The following is a 27,845-nucleotide window of genomic DNA, read 5'->3' on the forward strand; positions in this document are numbered from 1 at the left end:
GCCATTGTAAATGGTAAGAAATCAACTAAAAGGCAACAAAAAGCATATTTGCATGTATTTTATTAAAATAATATATCTACTATAAACATATCAAAACCTGTTAAGCATGTACATTAATGTCAAAATATTAGTATCAGGCTGCACGCAGATTAGTATGTATTTATAATATTAGTATTAAATATTGATTTGTTATTAAAATATGAGGAGGAGGCCCCGTTGAGGGTGCTGTTGTCGATGGACTAGCCACAGAAACTCCAGTTCCTCACTGTTGTTTGGTGTTGTGCACTTGAACGCTTGGAGGTCAGGAGTCGAAAATTTCAACTGGGAAAGTCCGACCTCTGACTTTGAATGGAAAGCAGCATATTAGCAGCTTCTAGCACAGCACACAGGAATGTGGAGTTGCATTATGGGCAATGTAGAAACCACATGGGGTCATGTTTACTGGTTCACAGGAAGAATCCATATGACCAATCCCTGCTGTGGTTTTCACAACCTCGTAAGTGGATATTTCCTGTACGTTCACGACTTCCCATATCGAAAACGCAAGCTCACAAGTTCCATCTGAATGCAGCAAAATATATAATAACTTTTTAAACTACCTATCGTGAGTCTGACGATGTTATACTGTGGGAGAGTAAAGTTGGGTCAGTGGAGAGCTCTTTTATGCAACACGAGAACAGATGAGGAGATAAGACGAAGAAAAATGGATAAAGAGATAAAAGGGACTAGCAGAAACACTCTCTGATGTTCTGCACTCATCTTTGGCCAAAAATACTACAATAAATGAAAAGAAATGTTATTGCTGACTGAGATTGGTTGTAAATCACACCAACAGACGGGAGCGCAGACAGAGCAGAGGCGCTGCACGAGACGGGAGACAAAATCAAACAAAAACAGAGATAAAAGTCTCAGAAGATTCAAGGTGATAACTCTCTTAACTTAAGTAGAATCTGCAGGCATTTGTATAACTGAGTCTCCTGCTGTGTGTGTGAGTGTGTGTGTTGGTGCACTTGTCCTCGGTGTGTTAAGACACTATCCGTCTCCCCTGACAACGTGCAAAAATAGACCTGCACCGACAGTCCACATGACTGCTCGGTTGCCACAGCAATCAAGGGCTGTTTGTGGTGGCGATCCCACAGTGATCCCTGGATACGGCCAACGCAGGAAGTGATTTATGCAGTGGTGGTCTCTTTGGACTTCAGCACCTTAATTAACACACAAACCGACACACACACACACACACACACACACACACGCGCACACATTTACAGACAGACGAGAGCCCATAAAAGCGTTTGCCTGCATGGACTCAAACACACACACACTCAATATCTATCCTGTTTAGTCTTGAGTGTCTTCTTCCTGTACTGATTCTGTTCACGTGTATTGAAAATCAATAATGAACAGACCCTCGTGTTCCCACAGTAAACATGACCCCGCTGACCTTCACCATCCCACACAAGAAGATTTACAACACACTCTTCCTCTCCTGAGCACGGTCATGTGCACGCTGCACAGAAAAAAACTGAATCACACGACAAAATGTGAAAGAAAAAGGCCAGTTTTGTGATTGAAATGAACTGTTATAAACATAATTATGTACCAAAGGTAAAGTTTTAACGATGTAGCATAAATGCAAATGAACATACCTGCTGGATTTGTGTCACAATGACCTTCAACGTGTCAAATTCGCCACAAACCAAATCATATTAGGAATGCAGTGACCTTTTGGAGGCTTTTAATGAGCCTCGCAGAGAACTGGCTTAAACAGCAACTTTGGTCCTTAAATAGTACATGAAATATTACCACGTTTTACATGAATTGACAGCGTCGCGGTCTCTTGTGTAAAACAGTATTGACCCTGTGGTCTGTTTTCAAAACTAGTATTGGCGTTACAGTTAAGGGCAGCAAACCACACAGGAAAATGATAACAGAAAAACACGTGTACCCATGTGTTAAAGTGGGGGGAAAAATATACACCATAGTACTGCAATAGTTCGTGTGGCAGTATTGCAATGATACAAGAATGCCAAGTATCAATATTTCATTATATAAATTATAATGATTAACATGACATATTTAACTTTTGGTAGCCTTTTAGGATAAAAAAGACAATTAGGCATTTTGCTGCAATAAAATATGACTGTAGTGAGATGAACACGGTGAAAACGCTGATTTTTTTTCTTTAACTTGCAGCCACAATATAATTAAATTTACATTCATGAAATACTCAGCATATTGCAAAATATTTAAAATCACAATAATATTGTTTCGTGATCTAAATATCGTGGTAAAATCATATCTGAAGCCCTAAAAACTACATGTCTGTGAAAATAAACGATCAACTTATTCTTTAGGCCTTTATTTCTATCGATCATTTGATTGTGTCATTACTAATGTTTGGGAGCAACTAGGTACAGGTACCAGTTGTGTAATTAAACTTAAAAAATGAAGTAACTGTATTCAGGTACAGTTGCTGAGAACAATACGGCTTATTTTTGGACCATAAGGATCAGCAAAGTGCTTTTGACAAATATGGATGCAACAGTTACGCACTTGCTTCGAGGACTTTTCAACTTAATTCTCCAGTTTAAAACATTTGTTAACCTTCTCAACACTGTTCATTTCTCTTTCCTGCAAATCTTATTCTTGCTGCTGTGCTCATTTCCCAATAAATAAACAACTTTATCTGAAGTGAACAGTGTGTGTGTGTTTGTGGTGTGTGTGATAGTGGAGCTGTCATGAGGACAAACCTTGAAGGCGAGCAGTATGAAGAGGAGCAGCAGGACGATCTGAACGCTGATGACAAACAGCTGAGAGAAAAGGTGAGCCAGCATCGTCTCCAGAGAGCTCACACCTGAAAGAGACGCAAAATAACAATGCATTAATATTCTGTTAACAGTACGGTATCAGAAGTAAATCATTCCTGTTTTTATCCAGTGTAATTCAATCTCATCTTAATCTAAACGGCCATAACATAGAATTCAGTTACATTTTTAATAATGACAAAAATAAAACTCACAGCTTCCTGTTAAGCTATTAATTCTTTTAAAATGTCCTTTAAATATTTGGGGCTTGTTGGTAAACATCATATTCACACTCTGCTCTGGTCATGTGACTCCCTCTGCTGGTCACATCTCAAATTACACTGTAATGTCTGTTGCACTTTAACACTTCATTGCCCAAATATGAATCTACAGATTAAAAGCAAATATATTATGCGTTATCTCATGAAAAAAAAAACAAATAAACTTCCTAAAACATCAGAATAATGTAAAAAAAAAAGTGCATTTTTAGAGTATGCACAGAATTCGTATTCAGTGGTAATGGAAACGGGACACAGCTTTTGTATTTGTGTTAAATGTTGGATGCAGTGTGAACTTTGACCTCTCACCTGCGACCCAGCACCTGTCCAAAAGTCCCTCCTTCCTCTCCAGGACAAAGGAGAGAGCCGTCAGACCCACGGCCAGGTAGAAGGTGATACTGGAGGGCCAGAGAGGAAGAGGAGAGAAATATACTGTTCAGTCTTTCTTTCATATATCAACGATTAGTGACATGCGTTCTTATAATATAGTATATATATAATAAAGTTACATCATCACACTGACCTGAGCACAGCTCCCGGTGTCACAAACGTAGTGAAGTCTGTGTTTTGGCTGCCGTAGATCGGCTCTTCAAACTGCAAGACCACAGAAACAAAAGATTAAATTTGACTTAATTACACAGTATGGAGCAGAAATACATAGCTACACAGAACAGCAGTAATTTTTGTAATATGCATTGTTGTTAGCTTGTTTGCAAAGAAGTGTCTCTTTTTAAGATTGCAATAGAAACAGGTTTTACATGTTTTATGTTATCCTTACACTCAAGTATCTATTCTGTGTTTATTTCAATATGCTCTATATTATTTCATGAGATGTTTAATTTTTACCTTTATTGGCAGTGCAACCAGGTACGACATACTGGCCAATGTTTTGTCCACAAAAGCCTGCGAAGAGAGGACAGAGTAACAGTCTTAACATGGTAAACAGTACTGGTAAAACACAATAATACTAATAAAAATAAAAACATTAAAAATTTATACAACCCTTTCAAAAAAGTGCTTTACATGGTTGAATAAGGATTAAAAACATTTAGGACTGCAATCGGGTCTGTCAATAAAATCTAATAATTAATAAGAAAAAGAAAATATAGAACAAAATACCCAATAATAATGTAAGATAAATATAAACAGCAATTATTTATCATTTTAATCAACCCTCAGTGTAATCATGATGCAGATGTGATTACAAAAGTGTTATTAAAAATCAAAGAAATTAGTTTGAAAAAAAAATTTTAAAGTTAAAATATACAATATCACTATTAGCAACATAATGCTGCAGTGAAGCCCTAAAAAAGGAAACTCAGCCATGTGTGTTACATTATGTGTGAGTGTTTCTCATCAACTGTGTGTCAGTTTACACAGTTTCGTCTTGTATGTTGGCAGACGTCTTTGTATTTATTTGACATGATGAATGATTACAGATTGTATCTCTCCTTGAAAAATGACATCTGAATATTTGCACAAGGCTCCAGCTGAAAAAACAAATGGAAGAAATCGTATTTATCTATACCTGAAAGGCCTCGTGGAGTTTCTTCTGTAGCATGACGGCAATTTGTCGATCTAAACCAAACAAAAACGGCAAAAAACGACAACTTCACTTCACAGATGCACAATAAATAACTGTGTGATGTGTTATGGTAATGACTATCACTTAAGTTTTGTATGTTTCTAAATATTTTGAGGACATTTTTGACCAAGCACAGTACATGTAATAATAACAATAATACACTCGGCAGATGTAAAAATTTAATATCAAAACAATGTGTGATTTTTTTTGTTTTTTTTAATGCCGATAGTACAATATCAATTTTGAGGCAAGAAATTTCACAAAACTAATGCTAGAATATCAGGTCATTTATAAAGTTATTTAAATTGCACTGATGGGTTTACTGCCATGTGTTATAATGACAAATTGTCCATGCAATTAAATTCAATATTTAATAGTTAAATTCATCAAAGAAACAACAAACCATGAGTTTGCATCTTACTTGTGAAGTCAAGCCAGAGGTGCACTGATCCTCCATCGACTATGTCTCTTGAAACCTGCCGCTGGAGCATCCTGTAAAAACATGGTCATAATCTTAACATCTATTAGAAATTCTGCAACAATCCAAAAGAGTGGAAATGCAAAAAGAAGCAAAGGATGCTGAGGAAGCAGATTTTCACTGGGATGTGTTTTGGTATTCACCAGCCACTCTGAAAATGTCAAAATTCTCATTTTATTTTTTGGGCGTCTGGCCTTTATTAATAGTATAGAGTGAGAGAGGGATCTTGATGTGCAGAAAAGGGTCGCAAGTCAGAGTCAAACCTTCGCCACAGCAGGACGCAACCTATATGTGACGTGCACTTAAAAGAGCTAAAGGTCACAACAATAACGTTAATATTCTCGACTAAAAACATATGTATTTATGCAGGAAAAACAGGAAACCGTTGTTAAATATATTAAGGTTTCTACGTACAAACGCAAAAAAGAAAATTTTTAAGATTTTTTGGGAGCATGTACGCTAACCCTCAAAGATAAACTCTAAAGCTTTTTTATTTTGAAGTCATTCGTGACAGCACGACCTCCCAGATAATTAGTTTACAAAGCTATGTGACTACAGGCTGGTATCACTAAGCTAAATAAAGGAGGGTTAGCTCGGCTCATTATTTCTCTGAAACAACTAAATCAACGCCTGTGGCCTCGCTGAGACATTGCATTACTGCAATTTAGCTAATTTTTTTAGGAGGTGAACTGGACTGAAGCCTCCAGTTGCTCCAGCAGACGTGGATCTTACTTTGCAGTCATGCAGACAGACATATTTGCAGGTACATGGCATTTATCCAGGAAATATTTCCACCTGCAGAACAGCTCTGCATAGCTGCAAATAATGATTTGACTGTTGTGTAATCTGCTGATTCATTTCTTGATTAGTGAATGAATGGCTGTGTAAACAAACGTTTTGGGGTTTTTCACCTCACATCAGGTCCTCACATCTGAGAATCACTTAGACTAACACCTTAAATATCTATTTACCATTGTTAACAGAGATTTTTCATATTTTTAAAAAGTAATGTCTCCCTGAAAAATCACATTTTCAGCAATGCATCACACAGTATGTTTGCACTAAATTAACTTAATAGAACAGATTATTTTCACAGGTGACGGTGACGTAGCAGAGGCGCTTTGTTTTCCTCAGGCAGGTCTCTGTCACATGAACAACACATGATTCAGTAGGAAGCCGCATCTGATTGGTTGTTGCTTAGCTGTGACCTGTCCAGGTGTGTGTGGGACAGGAAGGACCAGACTGTCTACCCAGGCATCTCACACACACACACACACGCATGCACAGAGGTATGCATACACACACAGAACTGTGATTCACACCCAAAACAACAACTTGTGTGCACTTTACCCTGAAGGATTGACTCATGCTCACATGATGTTGGTTTTATTTACGTGTGTTTCTGTGCCTCAGGGGTGCTCGGTTAATTGTTCCTCATATACGTCAGTAGAACCTGAGCTCCTGAGACATAATCAGGCTAAGACAGATATTTGTACCTGACAGAATGACCTGCAGCACATTTAACTACAAAAAAAAGTTGTGATAGAAGAAATCATCATAAGATCCATTAATGTCTGTAAAAAATGCAGTGGCGTGCACAATTGGGCCCCCCCTCGTGGCCCAATTGTTGAAAAACGCGCGCTAAAGTGCACCCTGGGAGCCAAAACGCACATTAAAGTGCCCTCTTGGGAGCCAAAACGCGTGCTAAAGTGCCCCCGGGGAGCCAAAACGTGCGCTAAAGTGCCCTCTTAGGAGCCAAAACGCGCGCTGCCCTCTTCAGTGGCGAGGACACGCTATATGTGCCCTTTTTTTCCTTTTCGCCCCTGCCCTTCAAAAAGTCTGTGCACGCCACTGAAAAAATGTAATGTCAAACCTCCCATATTTGTTGAAAAATGTTGTTGCAAAGTGCACTGACCGACCGACATTGCCATCCTCTGTGTAACGCTGCTTTATATATTAAATGTAAAATAATGTATCCACCTATTTCTAAGAACTATAATATTTCCTGCTAGCTCAATCTTTTGGTAGGCTGGTCAATCCACAAAATTTTTGCCACCCTTTGCTGACAGTTTCCCCCTAAGGGGTTTAAATTTGGCATGAATATCAAGTGTGCGTGTCTAAAGATGTGATTTTGTGTTCATGCCAAATGGCTAAAGGGGGTGTGGCAATAGGGGATGCATGCGCTAAAGTAGTTGCAGCTATTGTGAATTTGCACTTGTTAACTGTGCAGTTTGGTTTGTTACATGTCTATCATGTTTCTCAGCTGAAATGCTGTCTGTGCATCACACCGACATTTGGACGGAGCCACTCTGCTTTACTTTGTGTTCTGAGTTTCACGACTGAAAATCCCCGTCGCGCACAAACACAGCCGTCTGTAACCAGCAGTGTGTCGCAGGTGGCACAGTATCAGTCTGTGCTAAAAAGAAAGTAAGTCAAACTACGAAGGAAAAGCAAGAAGGGAAATAAAAATGGTGTTAAGTGTCAGAGCAGAGAGAACAGAGACACGGGTCAAACCATGTCAGACATGTGGAGACATGTCTCAAACAGGTCAGACTTTACATACAGCTGCCGGCACTTTTTTAAAAGCAGTGTGACAGTGTTTGCTTAAGTCTGGGCTTTACATCACTGCATCACCGTGTCACTCAGACAGCACTGCTGTCTTTTTTGGTGTCAGCTTCAACTATTCGGGACCTTATTGGCATCCTCAGAAGCAAACAACACACAGTATCTACTTTGCACCAACAATGTTTAGCCAAAAGTGCACATGTGAAGATGTAAACAAAACACTTCAAGCTTTCAGAGGAATTGTGTCAATCGAAATTCTTCGTGTGACACAAGTGTGAGCTCAAAGTTTCGAGAGTTATGACACGTGTTTTACAGTAACAGCCCTGTGATGGCTGTCTCATTGTACTGATCACTGAAGTACGTTTTTGTCTCTATTAGGACACAAAAATCATGTTTGTACAAGTCAGAAGGCACAATGCAGGAGTTATGTGCATTTTCCTTCTTATAAAAAACATTTGTAGTATTTGGCCACTAAACCTGGTAGCCTGCTGCTGACGTTGACAGTAGGGCTCGGCAATATTTCGATATTTTATTGATATGGTATTTTGAGACTACATTACTTCTTAGAGATATTCCAATATGGTCAGTATGATCTTTTCTTGGTTTTAAAAGCTGAATAACAGTAAAGTGTAATTTTCTGATCATGCCAGATTGTTTTAGGTGTTCTATTTTTTACATTTATCCGATTGGTCGTTATATCTATATTACTGATGATAATCTATCAAAAAATCCATTGTGTAAATATTTGTTAAAGCACCAACAGTCAACCCTAGAAAATTGCTGTAAAATGTATATCAAGATGTTAGGTAAAAAATATTTTAGTTTCTCCGTATTGCGCAGCCTTATGCTACAGCAAGCCACAAAATGAAGGATTTTATTTAATTTGTCCATTCATGAAGTGTTTTTTCCTATAAAACCAAGTGATGACAGCCTTATTGTATCGCTCACTTGGGTAACTTTTTGTCTATTAAGACACAAAAATCATGTTTGTACAAGTCTATAGCACAATGCAGGAGTTCATATTTACGTTTTGTATTTTGTTTTAAATGCCTATTGATGCTGTGTATCTACTGTCTCTACTGTTTGTGGGAAACGGAGGAGGCGGACCACCTCTACATGAGAGGTGTGCAGGAGAGAACTGGTGTTTTGACGAGCTAATAGTCGCTATCTAATATGGTGTGAACTTTTTTGGCATTTGTTGATTATTTATTTAATGATGATTGTGATATGGGGAAATAAACGTTCATCTTGCCTTTTCGTCAGGTAGCTTGTGAAGTTCTTGCCAAAGCTGATGACACCCCAGTACTCTCCGTTATAGATCCCATCAAAAGCCTCCTTATGGGACAACGGCACCTGTGGATATATAAGGAAGATTTTATATATTTCATACACTATATTTCTATCTTTTTTTATCTCAAGTGAATGCTAGTAGCATAGTTTGCGGCACTGTAAAATGTTCAAATATTGTGCAGCTTCACAAGAGCTGTGTGCCTTTTCGTATAGAGTATTTTGAAAAGTTGCTTTCCGTTTCACTGGGTTCCTTGAAAATGAAAGTCTCAGTGTTTGATCTGCTGTGAAAAGAAGTGAAACTTTAATTAAAGTAAGATCAAATATAGCAACTGAGAGTAATGCCTGTTACTTCCTCTCTGAAGGACTGAAACTTTCAGATACCAAAAGTCACTCTGAGGTCTTTAATCCACAAATCAGACACTTCTGTGTAGTCTGATTGATGCATTATTCTCTTATAATAACAACTAAAAATACATTAAACTGTTTTACAGTAAACTTATCTGCAACAGCAAAGAAAAACTGGTCAACAAACACAGAAACTTCCCACTTCGTCTTTGGCTGTGACACATAAACATGAGAACAGAGGGTGCGATCACGGCCGGTGTGTATTAATAAATACCTGGTGCACGCTGGAGTTGTCCAGGAAGGACAGCAGTAAATTGCTGTAAGCAGAGGAGGAGGTCTCGTTGTTCACCACGGCAACCTGGATCCCCTTTGGGTCTCCTCCAATGCACAAACAGATGAGAGAGATCTGGATGACGGGCAGCAAGAACTGGAAACACAACGAGCTGCGAGCACAGAGGAGAGGGTAAACATCAGTGTTGCTCAGATATTTAGACATCATCAAACAATAGATTTCACTATTAAATACTATCGACTGCAACGTACCCGGGCATTCTTTTCATCCGCACCATTGTTTTGATCATTAGGGCAGCGATGTTCCTCCACTTGGGCAGAAAGTGTCGGGCTCGCACCTTCCAGTCCGCTGGACGCACAAACACGCACAAATACACAATCTTAAAAGTTCAATATTTGCCCTTTAAGTTTTGGAAAAAAACGTTTAGGTTTTACAACAAACCAAAATAAGAGTTTTATTGCATGCTCCAAACTGGTACCTGAAAATTTCTGAATGTCATCTCCACCTCCTGGTCCGATGGCGAGGATTGGCTGACTCTCATCTCGCCCGCTTTCGAACGACTGGCTGTTCTCCAGCGGCCCACCTGGCGGACTGGACCCCCGTTTGGAGCCGATCTGGTCTGATGTCTCACACAGCTGCAGGAAGGCATGCTCCAAGGTCTGCAGCAGAGAGTAATGTGTGTGAAAAAGGATCCGACTACCACAACACAGTAAGTATATTTTGTATTTTCACCTGCGTACATCTTTACTTTTTTATGCACATGTGAGGCCTTTAAGTTAGTTTGCAATTTGTTGGCTCTTTTTTTATTTCTTTATTGGTCTGTCATTAATCTGCATTGTATTTTTCTTTAAATCTTTGATGTAATACTGAATATAAAGCATCTTGAATTATTTCTGAGATGTGCTTCAGTACAAACTAACTGCCTTTGTTTTATGTCTCTGTCCAGCTCCCACAGATACCCAAACTTCCCCTGAAGGTTTTAATGAGAACTCACTGTTGCGCTGTGCTGCTTCATGACTGCGTCTGGAGGTCCTTCAGCCAGCAAACGACCGTTCCTCATGAGACCGACCTGGAGAAATGACAGCAGTGAGAATATTTGGTCAATTAAAGTACTTTAAGTCTTTTTTAAATGAAAGCTTTGGGCAGAATGTGGAAATTTTCTTTCATGTTGTGACTGAAATTGTTTTTTTTAATGGGTAAGACTTATTTCATTCTCTGTATTCTGTATTTCCCCCTTTTTTCAGAGATAATTTTGCCGTAAGATGCATCAAAAGTTCAATTCAAATCCATATCTACCACCTCAAAACTAATGAGAACGCACACAAAAGGCAGCAAAAGCTTTCAAGTTGAAAACACAACATATAGTCAATATTTCAACAAAGTTCCTGAATCAACTTTTGATTTTTTCCCCCCAAAATGGAAAAAACAACATCCAACTTTCCAGATACAAGTTAATAACCAGTTACAGAACAGTAAACTGGCGGCAAAATGTCTCCCATCAAACTCCTCAGTAGGTCAAACACATCATAAACCTAATTTGCTGTCTGTGTGATCAAAGTCCATCGACTGTGCCAGACGCAGTACGACTGACGAGACGCAGACAGTTGGCGTGACCTGGTGAGGCTCATTTCTTGGCATTGCAATGTTGCACTTTGTGCTACTTTACCTGACACACTTCTGTCAACGTTTAACAGCCACAAAGACAAAATAAATCAGCAGATTCACCTCATTTCACCCTGAATGGAGCTGAAAAACTGAGCCTGCTGAACGGTCAGACTGGTTTTAGGGGAGAGTTTCTGGCTCTGTTTACATGTAGCTGCATCAGTGAGAGCCAAAAATGACCTTGGACCTGGTTTTGTGCAGCGTGAGCAAAAAAGCTCGAGTTATGCAGATTCACACGTAAGAGTTTCAGTTTACAGAAGACAGACAGGTCGAAGTATTCACACTGGAGTTCAGCCACACGGGATATTTCAAAATATAAATACAAATTTTCATTTTAAGTAACCAAAGGCAAATACTTTGTCTTTACGTAAGGCCTTGACAAAAATAATACAAGTATGTGGTCTTTTTTTCTGGACTAGAAAAGCTTCTTAAACATTATGGGACAATATATTCTCCACTGAAAACCAAGCTAATTAAATAATTTTGGTTCTGTCATGTAGAGAGACACAGAACAAGAACATTTTGCATGAAATTACAAAATTATCTGTTCAAAATTGTGTATTCATGGGGTGTAATTTTAAAAATCAACTGAATGTGCAGAAAGGATCATTATCTGCAGATTTTTTAATACTTTTTTACGTACTCGATGTGCACAAGCTGATTTCCCTAATTATTAACAGGGACAGTGTTATAATGTATCAGTATTATTGTCCTAAATAAACTACATGTGAATGCAAACACACACAAAGCGGCTGCAGTGAGGAGGTTAGAGATCGTTGTTTGCTCAGTTAAAACACTTCATCTTTTCTGTCTTGAACAAGCAGATCTATTACCTTTCGAAAATCATTTTTGGTTTTGAGAAAAGAGAAGTGAAATTTTAGCTTCTGCAATTCCCAAAGAATATTATCTGTTTCACCTCTTCATGTTTCCTTAAATTTCCTATCAATGCACATTGATAGCAGTTTGACATTTGGGGAAATATCACGTATTTGCTTTCTTGCCAAGCGTTAGAGGAGATCGATACCACGTAAAGTCAGGAGCCGATTAGCTTAGCTTAGCATAACAACCAGACGCGGTTGGGAAACAGCAAGCTTGATTCTCAACAAGTTATAGCTTTTACACTTCTGTTTGAGCACAGATTACAGTATGAGTTGTATCAACGTGTCTAACTCCCAGGGGAAAGCTGATATGCATCGTTCCTGACATGACGAACTATAAAAAGTGGCTTGTAGCAGAAAAATCTACAGTGCAAACTTACAAATGTAAGGCACTCGGTTTATGGACTTCACATACAAAGATTACTGGTGAAACTATGACTGAACTCATGGACTGACTGGATTTATGCTGAGCCAAGCATTAGTACTGTATGACCGGCAGTGAAGGTTACATGGGCGTTAATATACAGTAAAAATGCAGAACTACAGGATTAAATATAACTCCTCCTCTGAGGATCAATAAAGGCTTATCTAATGTATAGAGTCCATGTGCTTTGTACTGTGTGAGGCCATGTCGATCTCCTGTGAGTGTGTGCACAAATGAAACCTCTGTGTTTTTTAACATGTGCATTACTTCCTGCTCTCCTTGTGTTTTTTGGCGTCGTGTGTATTTGTATGATGGCTGGGTGAGGTTCAGGTTATGCAAAGCTTTGTTAAATCATGCTCAAATGATAAAAACCATGTAGTCACAGCCCAAAAACTCCTTTTAATTAATTGTTTTTCAAGCAGTTTTATTCAATGTTTTTCTGTGTACAGTAAGGCTTAACCTAACCTATGTGTAAATTAAATAAACTATGAATATAAATGTTAGAGGAACATATTGTTTTACACCGACCATAAATCTTAAAATTTGGGTCACAAATATCATGTTTTGTTTTTAAAAATAAAGGGTAATTTTTTTCCTAAACAGCCAGGCAAAGCAAACTCTTCTCAAACAGGAGTAATTTGTGCATTTGTTAGAGACTATTTTGAGTGGCAGATTTATACACACAGTTGTCGCTCTTGTGAGTATCACAGCAGCAGTATAGACGGTGGGACTGACCCAAAATAAACTACAGTTTATTTGTTTTTCTGATAATAATAGCCCTATATGGCACAGAGGAAAAAGATATTTAACTGAATCACCAGAAAAAAAACCAAAACTGTGGTTAACATGTGGTTTGGTTTAGACACTGAAACTCTTTTTTTTGGTTGGGAAAAGATCATATTGGCTTAAAATATGCAGTTTCGTCATACTAGCCTGTCAGCAAGGTGGCACAATAACACTCCAAAGTTTGGCTAAATTTTGGCGATGGAAAAGCAGCGTGGCCATTTCACAGGAGTCTCTTAACCTCTGACCTCAACGATATCTGAATGGAAATAGGTTCTGTTGGTACCCATGAGTCTCCTCTATGCTAGCCCCATGCAATTTTTGCTGTCATTTAAATCCCAATAAAAACAAACTGGTAAGATGTGCTTAAGCTTGTCAATATGGACTTCAAAACTTTTTTGTGATGCAAAATAATGGAATTGAAAACGTGATTAAAAATTGGATTAATCTCAATTAAAATAATTCATAATTTGACAAGCATTTTCACTAAAATGAAAAATAAAGAGACAAAAGAGCTTCTACAAAAACTCTATAGGACGTTTCCCCCGGTTTTCTCTCATTAAATGGGATCTTTTGTCCCTGCTGCCAAAGATAATAAAGAATACAGTTCATCTGAAGAGTTGACACAGTGCAGATATCAATGGACTCTTTGTTTTTCTATGAAACACGAGGACCAGTGTTGCTGCTTTGTTCTATAGATTTTGCTGCAGTAATTCTGATTCTTGTTTGTGAGTGTTATTTCTGCCTAATTTGTCTTTGGCATGTGCACATGCATGTGGCGTCTCTGTGTGTCCATGCATGTATGAACTGTCTCACCACATTGGCTTGCCTGGCCTCCTCTATGTAGTGAGTGGTGATGATGACCGAGACTTTCCCCGTCTTCACAATCTCCACCAGATGCTGCCAGATCCTAGAAAGGAGACCCGAGAAACCAAACAAATTACGTAACGCCTGACCCGCTGCTTGCTAATAGAGTTTTCCTAAAATCTCGGTCTGAAAAAGCTCACAGCTTCGCCAGCAGCAGTTTGCCTGCCAACCGTCTGATCTGATGAGGTTTTGTGGTGCTATTACACAATGAGACTGGAGCAGCACACTGAGGGAGGGCAGTATGCTTAAACAATGTTTCTGACTCATTTTATAGAACATATGCAGACGTGTTTGTGCAGAGTTTTTCCATACAAATTCTCTCCTAGACTCGTGCTCTGCTCAGGTGAGCCAGCACAAGTCGCTTGTCCATGAGTAGATGCACACTTCCTTCTGCGCAGTGATATGGTTGCTGGGTGTAGTTCTGTAGAAAGAAAATAGTTCCTACATGAAACTGCTCACGACAAGGTCTGAGGATTATCTTTAGTAATTGGGTCATGATTCCAGGAAAATGACAGTGCTGGTGAGTTTTTCAAATGTATTTTTTTGGCGCTTTGAGCACCACAAGCCGAGTGCCATCGAGATCTATTATACTGAAGATAAACATCTCTATAGCTGATTTTCCAACACTCCACAACTCACACGTAAACAATCCAGACTGATGAAAAGCACTTCAGCTAAGAGAGAAAATATGTTTAATTTTGGGGTGAACTGTCCCTTTAAGGGCAACAGGTGAGCACCAGCCATTTTGAACTTACACTAAATACAGCAACAACATAACAATCGCTTCGAGACACAAAAACATGGGAAAATAGGGTCCAGGCAGAAAAATGCAGAACCCTTTAAGTTTAAACCCTGCTGACTTTGTCTCACGCCATTGTTGTCTCTATAACGTCAACCACTACACTGCAAGTGAAAATGTGCCATGCTATAAAAAATAAAAACAGAGAGAATTGTAAGGATGCCCCACAACTAAATATACTTGGATTCTGGTATTTTATTTTATTTTGCCAGAATTACGCAGGTGGGTTTAATACTAGGGAAACTTATTCTGGAACTGAAAATAAATCTAGTGTCACTTAAATATTTATTACAGGATGTGTGTAAGTTTATATGATCTCGGTTAATAACAGAGATGTACTTTTCTGAGGGTTATATAAGTTGGACAGCAGCCAATGTGTGTCACATACTTTGCTCTGAGCACAGGATCCACTCCGACTGTCGGCTCGTCCAGGATGAGCAGCTCTGGATTCTGAAGCAGAGCCGCTCCGAGAGACACCCTGCGCCTCTGACCTCCACTGTAACACACAAACACACACACAAAAACCAAAGTGAGACAACAGGAAGAGTCAAAGGGTGGTAAAGGTGAATCTTCTCCCACTCTCTGCATGCCACTCGCTCCTGAGGGAAAGCAGCTGAGACAAAACCTGCAGGACGAACCGGCCCGTCAACACGCAGGAAAACAACTACACAAATGAGTGATGGATGTTAGGAGGAAGAGGCATTTTGACAAATTAACCTCATTTTTTTGATATTACCTAAAATAAAAAATAAAAATCATATGTTTTTATGTGTCACAAATTAGCAGCTTGATCCTACATGGTATTAAAGACAAAAGAAGGAAGGACATGAAAGAGAAACAGACACATGAGTACAAATGCCACATCATGGGTGTTTATTCATACCAGGAGTGTCTTTCATAGTAAAGAGCGAACAGTTTCAACAGGCTGTGAAGCTCTGCAGCAGAGCAAGCGAGGACGCCTTTTGCAAGATCATTGTAGATCTTAAAACAAAGATTATTTTGACAGCGCGTCCTCTTTGCTGGTCGGCTCAGTAACGTGACAGGCTATAGTGCACATAACATAAATATTACATGGACTGCTAATGAAGGCTGGTCTGAGGGGCCTCTTTGGGAACAGAAGGATCTTTGTAATGAATCAGGGATGTGAATAAAGAGTGCAACATGAGATGCTGATTGTTCTTCCTCCAATAATTGCAAAATATAAAAGGGCCATATAGTAATTCACCATTTCTTTTTTATTTTTAAATCTCTATCGGCGCCTGAGAGTTTGAAGCATTTTCTCACAGATCTTGCAGCCGCTTGAATTTCACATAAGACTAAAGTTTTCAAAAATAACTTTAAAGATCTAACAGAAATATTTGGTGAAATGCCAAATACTCTATTTTTATTTTGTATTCTTGAATGTTTCCTTGTATGGCTTGAGAACAAGGCCTTTCTTGATGCAAATTTTAGGAGCTTATAGTGAATGTTTAGCCTGGTGGAAAGTTTGTTTCTCAAAATAGAGCAGCGAGCTGCCTGAGACCTCAGCAGCAGGAAGCTGGCAGATAACACGGCTCTGCAGTTATGATCATATATTTAGTGCGACAATAAACATGATTGCAAACTGAACTGAAAATCAGAGGTGCTTCACTTCGGTGCACAAGTTCGTACATAGTTCAAATTTCGAAACCTTTCACAATCATTTAAACCTTTGAAACGTGAGCAAATTTATTGGTTGGATTTTTTTCAAAAACATGGGACAAGAGGCAATCAGCAAAATATACCATTTCCCTGGATGAAAAATGATGCTGTATTTGTGTCCAAGCTCTGTTTGTGCTATTTTTAATAAAATCATCACACACACATGCTGCTACAGACCTCAGAAAACCATGTACCACAGTATTGCAGTATTTATTAATGCCGGACAAAGACAAAAACCTTAAAAATCTTGGATGGGAACTTTCATTTTGTGACAGGCTACTTGCTGTCAAATCTTGCAACACTGATGATGATGAATCTAACTGCAACTGTACAATGAGAATATAAAGCAAACATTATAAAAACAACTTTATAACAAATAGGATGTTTTCTCTTTCTTTTTACTTTTGCTAGTTTCCTCATCAGACAAAGTCATATTATTTTATGGCCTCTGGGTTTACAACATGTGGAGGAGAGAGTGAGGGTGTTTGTCTGTGTGTGCACAATTTAGGCAGTTCAGGTGTCAAAGTCCACAGGTGTCTGCACTCATTTAGGCCATAAACTGGCTGTTCCTGGGGAAGGACTGCAGTTAGTCTCAGCTTATAACCACACCTGAATTTATCATCGATTTCTGTCTTTTCCATCTGTGTATGATGAATACTGGTGCAGAAATTGAGAATATTTGTTTAAATTTAAGTTTTTTAAATATTTTTTATTTTTAAAAAAGGGGCGGGGGCAAGATTTGATAAGTATTCCCCCCTAATCCTTTTCGGACATTAAATATCGATGTTGTTTACTAAATATGTCTGATGGGTATTCTGTTGTTGTTTCTCTTACTTATATTTAATTTTTATTCTCCCGTTTTATTTGGCATGTCCCGAATAAAGATCTAAATTGTTAAACATTTAACTGTACTGATTGGCATTGGTTGACAATGTTGTCCAGAGTTCACCTGCAGCAAATTACAGAACTTTAGATGAGTGTTTCCACTATCAGCTTCTGGTGTAAATGCAGCAGTATGATAAATCTACATTCAGTCTTGCGCACAGAAAAAACAAATCTCTCCAGAGAAGTTTTGTCACATTCAAGTCATGTGGTTTTACCTGAGATTTCGGACCAGACTTTGCTTCTGAGGTAGATCCAGGAAGTCTATGAGGAAGTCCATGCGCGCCTGGGTTTCCTTCGACGTCAGGCCGTGGATTCGGCCGAAGAAGGTCAGAGTGTTACTGATGGTGAACTCGTTGTACAACGCCAGCTCCTGTGCAACACGACAGAGTTATCAGTGAGAAGAGAGTACTGCTTAAAACTTATATCTGATGGTAGTTTTGAAAAGTTACAGCACCTTTTCAATCCTCACATCACCCTCCATCATGTGCCTGATCTTACCAAACAAAGATACTTGTGTGGATAGAAATACAGTAACTGAAGAGATGATGGAATAATAAGATGATGGAAACTTCAATCAGTTGCAAACCGTCCCTCTCTTCATTCACACGTAAAAACATAAGACATCACTGTCTAGTGAATGGCTCGATGTAGTTCGAAATGTCTCCGTACTTGTGCTGACACAACGCAAGAGTTTTGCTACCAATACGAAAAATTGTCATCTGCTTCTAAGTGTTGTAATTTTCAGCTCACAGCAGCTTAATACTACTCAGTCTCTGGCTTTTGTTTTATATCGAGTGTCGGTAAAAAAGTTGTTGCACATTTCATATCCATTGTTAGTATGCATTGGCTTAAAGGGATAACTTGTTTATTATATTACGTGAAAGTCACTGTCACCCTGTAAGTCCCACCAAACCCCATTCAAACTCTCAAAATATATATAGAACAAAAGGAACAAATAGTAAAATATTTGTATTGAACAACCAAAAATCAATGCAAGTGACATTATTCGGATTCGGGTACATCCCGAACACAAAACATACTTTTGTGGATATCCTACTTTGAAGAATATTAACATGTTTCTCTTTAGAGAAAGCTTTTCTTTCACTTGAAAAAGAAAAAGAACTTAAATAAAAAACAAACCCGTGATAAAATTTTAAATTAAATCCAAAACTGTTTTATTTACAGAATCCCTAAAGAGGAGTATGAATCTGAGCTAATAATAAATGCCAACTTTCTTTACTTGACACATTTGAATCAACACCCAACTATAGTCTTGTGACATCTCTTGCATTACTCCTTTGTTAATAAAAAACGTGTAAAGAGGCAAAAAATGTCGACAGATGTATCACTAAATCCTTCATGTAACCCATAGCACAATTATGTTTTATCACAAAAGTAAATTTTCCAGCTCAGTTCATGACAAATGCAACTACAGCATTTCTATTTTTTACTAAGTTAGTGTCTGTTTTACTACAGATCTGCACTGCTGCCTGCTGAGCACGTATGCAGAGACCTTTGACTTTGTATTTTATTAGTACTTCCATCACTGAAAGGCTTGCTTCTCCTGCTTCTTTTAATATTCTTAAAGTATTAAAGGCTTAAATTATAATGAGCCATATACACATTTTTCTGTGAAAACAATAAGCTGCATTATATATTCCGAGCCTCTCCGTTTGAGCCAAAAGTCAAAACGAGTCAATGAATTTCTCTGCACTGTAACACCAGACAACATGAGCCAAGTTCACCGCAGCGTGGCGAGGTGTCACATTTCCCCGTCTCTGGGTCACAGATCACCTCTTACCAAGGACCGGTGTGATGCTGAGGGTTACACACAGGCGAGGACACATGGCGTGTGTGTTATCAGCCTCATCAGATATCCACTCTGACAGTAATGAGACACACTCAGGTACAGGTCACTGAGTGCAACTCGAGCTGAATTAAAGAGGCCCGTGAGTGGCTTTGGAGCTGAGCGACACAGTAATGGGGACTAATGCTGCATTCATGCGATGAAAGCTACAAACTCGATGGGTTGCATTTTGATGCCAAGAGCATTTAAATAAGAGGTTGATAGCTGTTTCCATTTTATCTATATTTTTATATATTACATCATTTTATTTTATATATATTATATAGTTGTTTTTTTTTTTATTTAATCTCGGTCACTATACATGGACAGCAGTTATAATTAATACCATATTACACTTTGAATGTTATCAAAAAATGATATTTAATACATGAATTAATAAAAAAGTTTCTTACCATTGTCCAAACATTGACTTTTGTGCGCTATGTTTATGCATTTATGATGTCAAGTCGGCAACTCATTATAAAATAACATTTTTATTAATGTTAGTATACTCGCCTGGCAGGCTTCATAGTTAAAAGTTTAATAGATGCCTATACAAAAATGTGCAACTACTAGAAGTAAATGACAGCTACTAAATAACTAAATAACATAATTTTTTATAGTCAACTGTTGACACTGTTTCCATGTTATACGCCATTTCTGCTGCTCTGCAACGTCATGCAAATGTCACAACTCTGCAACTCGGGTATCATCAAAATTTCCAAATTTCCCACTCGTAATTCCGACTTTTGAGGGCTGTTAATGTGCTCGTAACTCATAAATATGGTAAATGCAATATTTGCGAGAAGCATGTGAAGGCAACATTAGTGCAAACAGAGAACAATAAAGAATTTGACTGGGAATTTGAAGGATTTAAAAAAGCAAAATTTAACCCTATTTAAGACCTTTTCAGCTCAACTAAAGATCATTTTAGCAACTAAAATAGAGAAATACTCTCTCTGAGTGAACACAGAGCTAAGAGTCAGACCTTATGAGGTTTGGAAAAGCCACAAATGCTTGCAAATTCAAGATTTGCATGAATTGGTGGCTTTCCCACACATTTGAAAGGTCTTTGGACACATGAGTGTCCTGCAGTGGGTTCATTTGGGTTAATCTGTGGCGTTTACCTGTGGCATGTACCCGACCATCTTTCCCGGCACATCATGACCAGGAAATGCAGGTGGCTTCCCTAAAACGGTGATGTGCCCCCGCGAGATTTTTAAAGTTCCCACGATGCATTTCAGAAGCGTGGTCTTCCCACATCCACTGGGCCCCAAAAGGCCATAACTGCAACAGAGAAACAAGAGGATTTTACATAAAACTAGACATCTATCAGAGCAGTTTTACAACTTATGTGCAACAAGCATGTTCAATCATGACAAAGGTGAATTGAAAAGAAACTTTATTAGAGAATCTCTAGTTTCTGTACACATATAATCAAACATGAAAGAAGCTCAAGTTCCTCAATTTCAACAAAGGAAGCAGATGTCGTCTATGTAAGCAGCTAAAGATAACCAGATAACCAGATGACTGTATGAGATAAAACCTGACTACGAGCAGTGCAACAGTTACACGCCTCGCAGTTAGATTGTGTAAGTTACTGTAAAACAAAACAGCAGAAACTTACAATAAACCATGAAGTTTTACATTCAAGATAATCAGTTTAACTGCAGGATAACTCTTATGTCCGTTATCAGGCTGTTTACTTGCTAAAGTCGCAGCTGAAAGAAAATAAAACTATCATTCATCATTGATATGTTGCTCAGCGTTCAGAGAATTGCAGGATTTATTTTGTTTTGTGTTATGTCCTAAATTATATTGTTTGATTTGTGATTGTTGAACATAAAAACTGTCAAAATAGCAAACATACAGAGGGAAAACTTTGAGGAACTAATGGGATTATTTTGTTTAATTTTCACTTTTCTAAAAGCCAAAATTTCCAAACAGCAAAATGAGAGATTCCATCTTTTTTCCTCTTAAAAGCTGATTATTTTGTTCACTCACTTTAAAATAGCAGTCAGTTAAAGAGCCATAACAAGTTTGAACTGAACAAAAAACAAATCACATGCTCCAGTTTCCGTAGCACATTTTCTCTGTGTGAATTCCAGCAGCAGCACTTTACTCGCTTTGTCATTCAGCACATTTCAACCTGTTGCAAAAGTGAGACAAGTCGTCGTCTTTGACAGACTTGTTTACGTGCACAGTAACACTTCCCCGTGGTTTCTGTGCTCATTTGCACAGTTCATGAAAAAACAAGGAGAAGCCTTTTTTTTTCCACTCAAGGTTTTTGTTTTCACATCATTGTTCTGATTTCTAATTTATTTATAGATTTCAGTTTCTTTAGGAGCTTAGAGGTGGACTACAAAATTTTAAAAAATGCTATTAAAACCTAAATTATCATTATTATTATCATTAATAATTTGGTTTTTTTAATATACTTAAAAAAAATTAACTATCCTTGTGTGCTTTCACTTGTTTATCTGCTAACTAGTCTTTTGGCTTGCAGTTTTATTTATTACCTTTAAGCATCTGATTTTGTTGCAATTTATCAGTAAAAGGCTTTAAGTAAAGTTTTTGTAACTGTCTTTTTTGTAAGTCCTCTGGCTGCCAATAAAAACAAAATTAAGAGCAAACTGCAAATGCATAAACTGCACATTTATTTGCAAGCTTCCTCTCACTGTCCTTTGGGGTCTTATCTTGCAGGAAATTGAGATTTTGGCATCTGATCAGTCTGCAGATACATGACAAAGCAGGAGGCCAGTAGACTGGTTCCTTTACATGTTGGGAACATGCCTGCTGACTGGGAGGAGAACGATTTAGCTATAGGGGTTGAGCTGGAGGTTTAAAATAAAACTGACAGTATATCTCATTAAAACACGTTTTCAGTACATCGGTTTTTGTTGTACATCTGCAAACTGCATTCTTTTTTCTTGTCTCTGTTTTCCCAGATTTCTTATTACTGTTTTTTTTTTTTTTTTTTACAGGACAGGTTAACAGGTTAAAAAACACAGTTTAAGAAAAACACAATAACAAGCAAAGAGAAATTGTCCTTTTGGTTTAGTTTTGACAAAGAGATAAACACACACGTGTCTTAAGAATTAGGCAAAATAGTAAAAGTCAGTCTGCTTCACTCACATGTGTCCCTGTGGCACAGTCAGATTGAGGTTGTTGAGGACCTTCAGTTTTCCGTACGACCGGCACACGTCTCGGCACTGGATCGCAAATTCCTCCTGTCCAGCAGGTAGAGAAGCCTCCAAATCAGCCTTCATAATCCCCTCCTTCTGCTGGAAGAGACGGCAACACCTTGATAAACAGCAATACCAATCTTAGGGATTGTCTGTCTGCAGATTTCACCCCCAAAAAAGGAGCAATTGTGACAGAAAGACCTCACAAGGCTGATGAGAGAATCCCTCCCTATCATATCACAGTACGGCACTACAATAATAACTCATGAGATGGTGCACGCCTCAATGTAAAGCACAAATACACACTTATTATGAAGGCTTTTTGAGTTGCGTTTAAAACGTGATGCTGGGCTGTTAAAAATGCATGTTTTACCGAACTGGAAATCAGTTTAGAGCAAGAGAAAGGTTATTTTGCCAAATAGCATTACATGTATAATGCAGCCATGGGCACAAATATACTAAGGGCCCTACCACCTCTACTACATAGTAGTAAGACACACAGACTTCGTAGTAGTTTGCCACATAGTCATTATTGTGAGTCTCCTTGCGTTCTTGTGACTCTTGGAGGTTATTTTCTGTTTTTTGGTTGATTTTTCTAGCTTGCTGTGCATCTCTTTGTAGTCGTTTGGGTCTCTTTGACATAATTTTTTGTCCTATTAGGGAAATTTTGTGTCTCTTTTGTTTGTTTATTGTGTCGCTGTAGTTGTTTAATGTCTCTTTAACGTCATTTTGTGTCTCATTATGGTTCTTCTGTGTCTTTTTGTGGTCATTCGTGTCTCTTTGAGGTAACTTTGTTTCTCCTTGTGCCCTGTAGGACTATATAGCGACCCATCCATGTTAGCAGGAATGAATGAATATGTTTCAGTGGTGCAATTGTGCACTCTTACTCCAAAAAGTAAGGTTGTTAAAACACTTGTTAAATTGTAGTATGTTGTCAGATTGACAAAAAATAACTGACTGAATTAAAAAAATCTTCCTGAAATTGTAAAATCAGGAGGATCTTGGTGGTCTTTCTTGCGGTAAACAGATGAAAATTCTGCACGATTATCTGTTTACAGTTATAATACTCAACTTACCTGTTGTGATCTGTTTATGAAGTACACGATTGTAAACCAAAGGCAACAGAGAGACAGTAGTGAGCTTTCCTAAAGTGCACTTTTATGAGCATCTTTTGATTTTCTGTTTTGATATCTGAAGTGATTTCGCTGAAGTGCAGCCACTACTGAAATATCAAGTACGAAAACGAACAAAATTATCAAGCGTCCCTCTCTGTTTTTCACTAATGCCACAAATCTGAACACCTGCCTTTCCAAGACTTTGTATTGCACTCACAATTGCTTGAGCCAGAGGCAGAATCAGCTTTATTGGCCAGGTATTTTTTACGCATACAAGGAATTTGGAGGGAGGAGGAGGATTTTCCCTCCTCCTCCTTCTTTATTTTGCAACCCAACATATGAGCAAGCTACCATACATAATACATTGCCTTTAAAAATGCAAAAATCAGATATTTTTTTTTTCTACATCTTGCTGTGATCATGCCCCCAAAAAAAGACCATTTCATCAGAAGCAGGGTGACAACACTTAAGAAAACACTTTGAGAAGAGCTACTACATTTTTGTGAAAATCACTCAATGAAATTAAACTAAAATTGTGTAACATTTGGCTCCAGACGAAGTGTTGCTCCTGTGCAGAAGCTCCATCAGTCGGAGCTCTTGTGGTTTATAAAGCTGAGAAAAAATGCAAACCATTCTTCTAAATAAGCCAGTCACCGAACCACCGAGTGAGGCCACCAGATTAGTCGTTTTCCAAGAATGCAAATCGGCGGAGAGGAACTAGTTTGCCATTTAATCCAAAAGTCCAAAACAAATCTGAATTCTGGCTTGAAAACATACCCAAACAACTCTCTCACACTCTGATACTCCTGGTTGCTTCTTTACATCTTGTCAAGCTTTAGCAGACAAAGTATTTGGGTCGTACAACAATCCTTTGCCCAGTAATCTCTAATAACAGCCTTCTTTCACGGGTTTCCCCTTCAGCCTGGTCTCCTACTAACTCCCTCCTTTAATCCAGCATCTCTCATTTTCCTGTGAGGAGATTAGGGATCTTGCATTGCATAATCTGACGCACTTGCTTGGCCTCACCTTTGGCACTATAGCCCACATCTGCAAAACATACACAAAGGCAGGTCTCATGCTCATTCTGCTTGCATTAAGCTCATAGTTGCTTATTTTTTTACATGATAAACTGAGTTAACAATCCCTCATCTGAGATAAGGCTATAAAAAAGATAAAGTCAACTCGTCAACTCTGCAGTAAATGTCATTTTGATGGCGATTAGAGCAGCAAACACTCACCCAGAGACACGATGGAGACAAAAAAGGTCGAGAAGTGAAAAGGATGAAGAGCAGATGATGAGTGAGTCGACACACTGAAGAAAGTAAAGAGCTGGTGACACAAACATCTCAGCTCAGAATATGCAGAGTGGAAGAACAGGTTCAGTTCATGGGCCGGCAGGTGGAGAACAGATGCTTTGCCTTTGAAGAATACCCTAACACACACACACACACACACACACACACACACACAGACACACAGACACACACACACACACACACACACAGACACAGACACACACACACACACACACACACTTAACTCAGATCTCTACATTTAACAGAAAATCTATAGTTTTTATCTAAAAATATGTGAATTTTTGCAACCATTCTGCACTGAAAACAGTAGATTGTTGCAGCTACAAAGGTTGTAGGATTCATTTGATTTCCCCACTATTTTCTGTAGTAAAAGGAATATTTTAGGATTTATTAGGTTATTTTTAACCTTTTTGAAACAAAGAGTGACATAAATTTTTCTGTGCAGCATTCAGGTGCCTTTTTTACAAGTATTTAAACCTTTGACGGGTGTCAGCAAATTGGTGTAATTTCTTCCAAAAACATGGGGTAAAAAATTAAGTGAGGGTATACAATTATCATCAAAAATCTAGGGAAAAATGTCTGGTTAAAAGGAAAAAAATGCTACAGAAAAAGCATTTATCACTATCATTACTATATAATTAAAATTATTTTGTATAATGACTATCTTTTTTAAGCGCTTTTTCAGGTAATTTCCTTTTTTATCTTTTCTTTCTAATTCACAGGTGATTTTTTGTGCTTTTTTGCTATTTTTCAGTCATTCTTCTCAGCCCATTGCCTTCTTCCCATACAGAAATAAAGTTGCCCAGGTTTCAAAGCGTTTATCAACACCTCACTTTAGGCTCATGCAACTTATTTTTACATTTAAAATGCTTGAAAATCTTAGAAAATCCAACACATGAAGAGTCTTTAGTTGCATTGCCATTGATAAACATGCCTATAATCAAATTAATCTCCACATGGTGCCTCTGCAGGCTCTCCTGGAAGACACTTCCCTCTCTTGATGCCTCAATGAGCCCAACAAAGCCTTTTTCCCCCATTCACACTCTGTTCTGCTCTGCTGATCAGGAAAAAAATTCCTACCTTGCCTGCCAAGTTGTTGCCAACTTGCGTCACCACCAAGTGCAAGAAAACGGACCTTTCCGGAATCAGCCGCAAACGAGCGACACACAAAGTGTTAAAGAATGGCCACTGTCTATTTATAAGCCGAGCCTCGGTAGCCTACATCCACCGAGCGACCAGCTGCTGCGCTTTCACTTCTCCCTTTCACATCAGCGCGTCATACAGGATGTGCGCGCTGCAGCGGCGGTGCACGGCGCTCCCTCTCTGCCTCCACTCTCCCTGTCGCTTAAAGCTCATCCTCCTCTCTTCAAAACACTGATATTCTTGATGCATCTCGATGCATATCGTGCCAAAACCTACATATCAGACATCTTTGCTGTGGCGGTTTGCTTCCTGCGGAGTTTCTCTCCATCTTGCTGCAGCAGCGTGTGTGGCGCTGGAAAGGCCTGCTGCAAAGGCTAATATCCTGCACCCCAAAGAGAGCATCCTAAATAATCCAAAAGCATCTTACCCTTTCCTCCATCTCGGTGCAGTCTGCAGGACCGGCCGACGCATCAGTCCGACCGGCAGCCTCCGCGGCCATGGCAGCAGGGAAGAGGGCGGACCTGACACCGGCTGCAGGGAGGGAGAGAGAGAGAGGGATGAAGAGATGGATGGATGCGCTGCGGGACTGTTACACTGAATGCGGGCAATCTGTTCTCGCTGTTTCATACACTGACTGTCGACAGCAAAGATTAACTTAGAAAATATTGCAGTATTTTTTATCTGCTAACCAATTTATCAACGATTCTGGGCCACACAGAGTGGATGCCGGCTGCAGAGCACATGCACTAACCTGTAGCTGTGAGGGCTGATGATGCTCCACTGCAAACATCTGTTTTGACTTATTTAACCCTGTGAAACCCGTGCACGTTTGCACGATTTCATTCAGAAATATGGGGAAAAAGGCACTGAGCAACGACAGTAAAAATAAAAAAATGCAAGAAATTTACCTTGAAATTAAGCATGAAAAACACACAAACAAAACAAAAATGCAAACATGACTTGGAAATAGTGCTTAAAAAATTATAAGAATTCTATACATCATTTAAAATATGTAATTGTGATAGTTACAAATATAGTTTTTCATTTTTCCCCCTCTATCGCTTTATTAAAAACATTTTTTTGCAATTTGTGAAACACATTTAACCAAGTTGATTTCCCCATGTTTCTAAAAGAAATCGCACCATTTTGCTCAGGGTACAAAGCTTTTAATAGTATGAAAGGCGTCTGAACACAGCACAAGAAAAGTGAATCAACTCCAGCTTTCAAATGGTTAAAAAAAAAAAACATGGGAAGAGGGTAATGAGTGATGTCAGGGGAAATTACCCCCAAATGAGCAAGAAATCTGTAAATACAACAAATAAGTAATGATGATAATAATTATAATAAAATAAAGTACCATAAAACTACATGAATATTTCTTAAAACAAAATACTGCTAAAAAGAAACAAGGACATAACCTGTGAAAACGTCCTTAAAAAACCAAAAATATTTTGTAATCTAATTTTAAGTATGGAATTAAGACAATTATATTGTTTTCTCCTGTTTTACTTTTTTCCCTGTACATTTTCCCTTGCTTTTGAGAAATAATTTTATAAATCTACTAATTTCTTTCAATTTGTTCATTGTCTTTTCCCCCATGTTTTTTTAGAAAAGAAATAATA

At 38.4% G+C, this 27,845-nt stretch overlaps 1 protein-coding gene across 1 annotated transcript in view; it reads right to left on the reverse strand.

The window, feature by feature from the left end:
- abch1 (ATP-binding cassette, sub-family H, member 1) overlaps window positions 1-26,722 on the reverse strand; it is a 30,983-nt gene extending 4,261 nt beyond the window's left edge. Inside the window, exons 1-17 of the mRNA XM_042501555.1 lie at window positions 26,651-26,722; window positions 22,600-22,748; window positions 20,592-20,751; window positions 17,834-17,988; window positions 15,442-15,549; window positions 14,204-14,297; window positions 10,635-10,709; window positions 10,119-10,299; window positions 9,892-9,988; window positions 9,623-9,791; window positions 8,966-9,066; window positions 5,092-5,162; window positions 4,614-4,663; window positions 3,932-3,988; window positions 3,609-3,679; window positions 3,395-3,483; window positions 2,754-2,857 (exon numbers count right to left, since the gene is read on the reverse strand). Of these exons, the coding sequence (XP_042357489.1) occupies window positions 2,754-2,857; window positions 3,395-3,483; window positions 3,609-3,679; window positions 3,932-3,988; window positions 4,614-4,663; window positions 5,092-5,162; window positions 8,966-9,066; window positions 9,623-9,791; window positions 9,892-9,988; window positions 10,119-10,299; window positions 10,635-10,709; window positions 14,204-14,297; window positions 15,442-15,549; window positions 17,834-17,988; window positions 20,592-20,751; window positions 22,600-22,748; window positions 26,651-26,722 (1,803 nt within the window). The remainder of the gene's footprint in view (window positions 1-2,753; window positions 2,858-3,394; window positions 3,484-3,608; window positions 3,680-3,931; window positions 3,989-4,613; window positions 4,664-5,091; window positions 5,163-8,965; window positions 9,067-9,622; window positions 9,792-9,891; window positions 9,989-10,118; window positions 10,300-10,634; window positions 10,710-14,203; window positions 14,298-15,441; window positions 15,550-17,833; window positions 17,989-20,591; window positions 20,752-22,599; window positions 22,749-26,650) is intronic.
- Window positions 26,723-27,845: the final 1,123 nt, after the last annotated feature.

The sequence above is a fragment of the Plectropomus leopardus genome, chromosome 15 (assembly GCF_008729295.1).
Source record: "Plectropomus leopardus isolate mb chromosome 15, YSFRI_Pleo_2.0, whole genome shotgun sequence".
NCBI lineage: Eukaryota > Metazoa > Chordata > Actinopteri > Perciformes > Serranidae > Plectropomus > Plectropomus leopardus.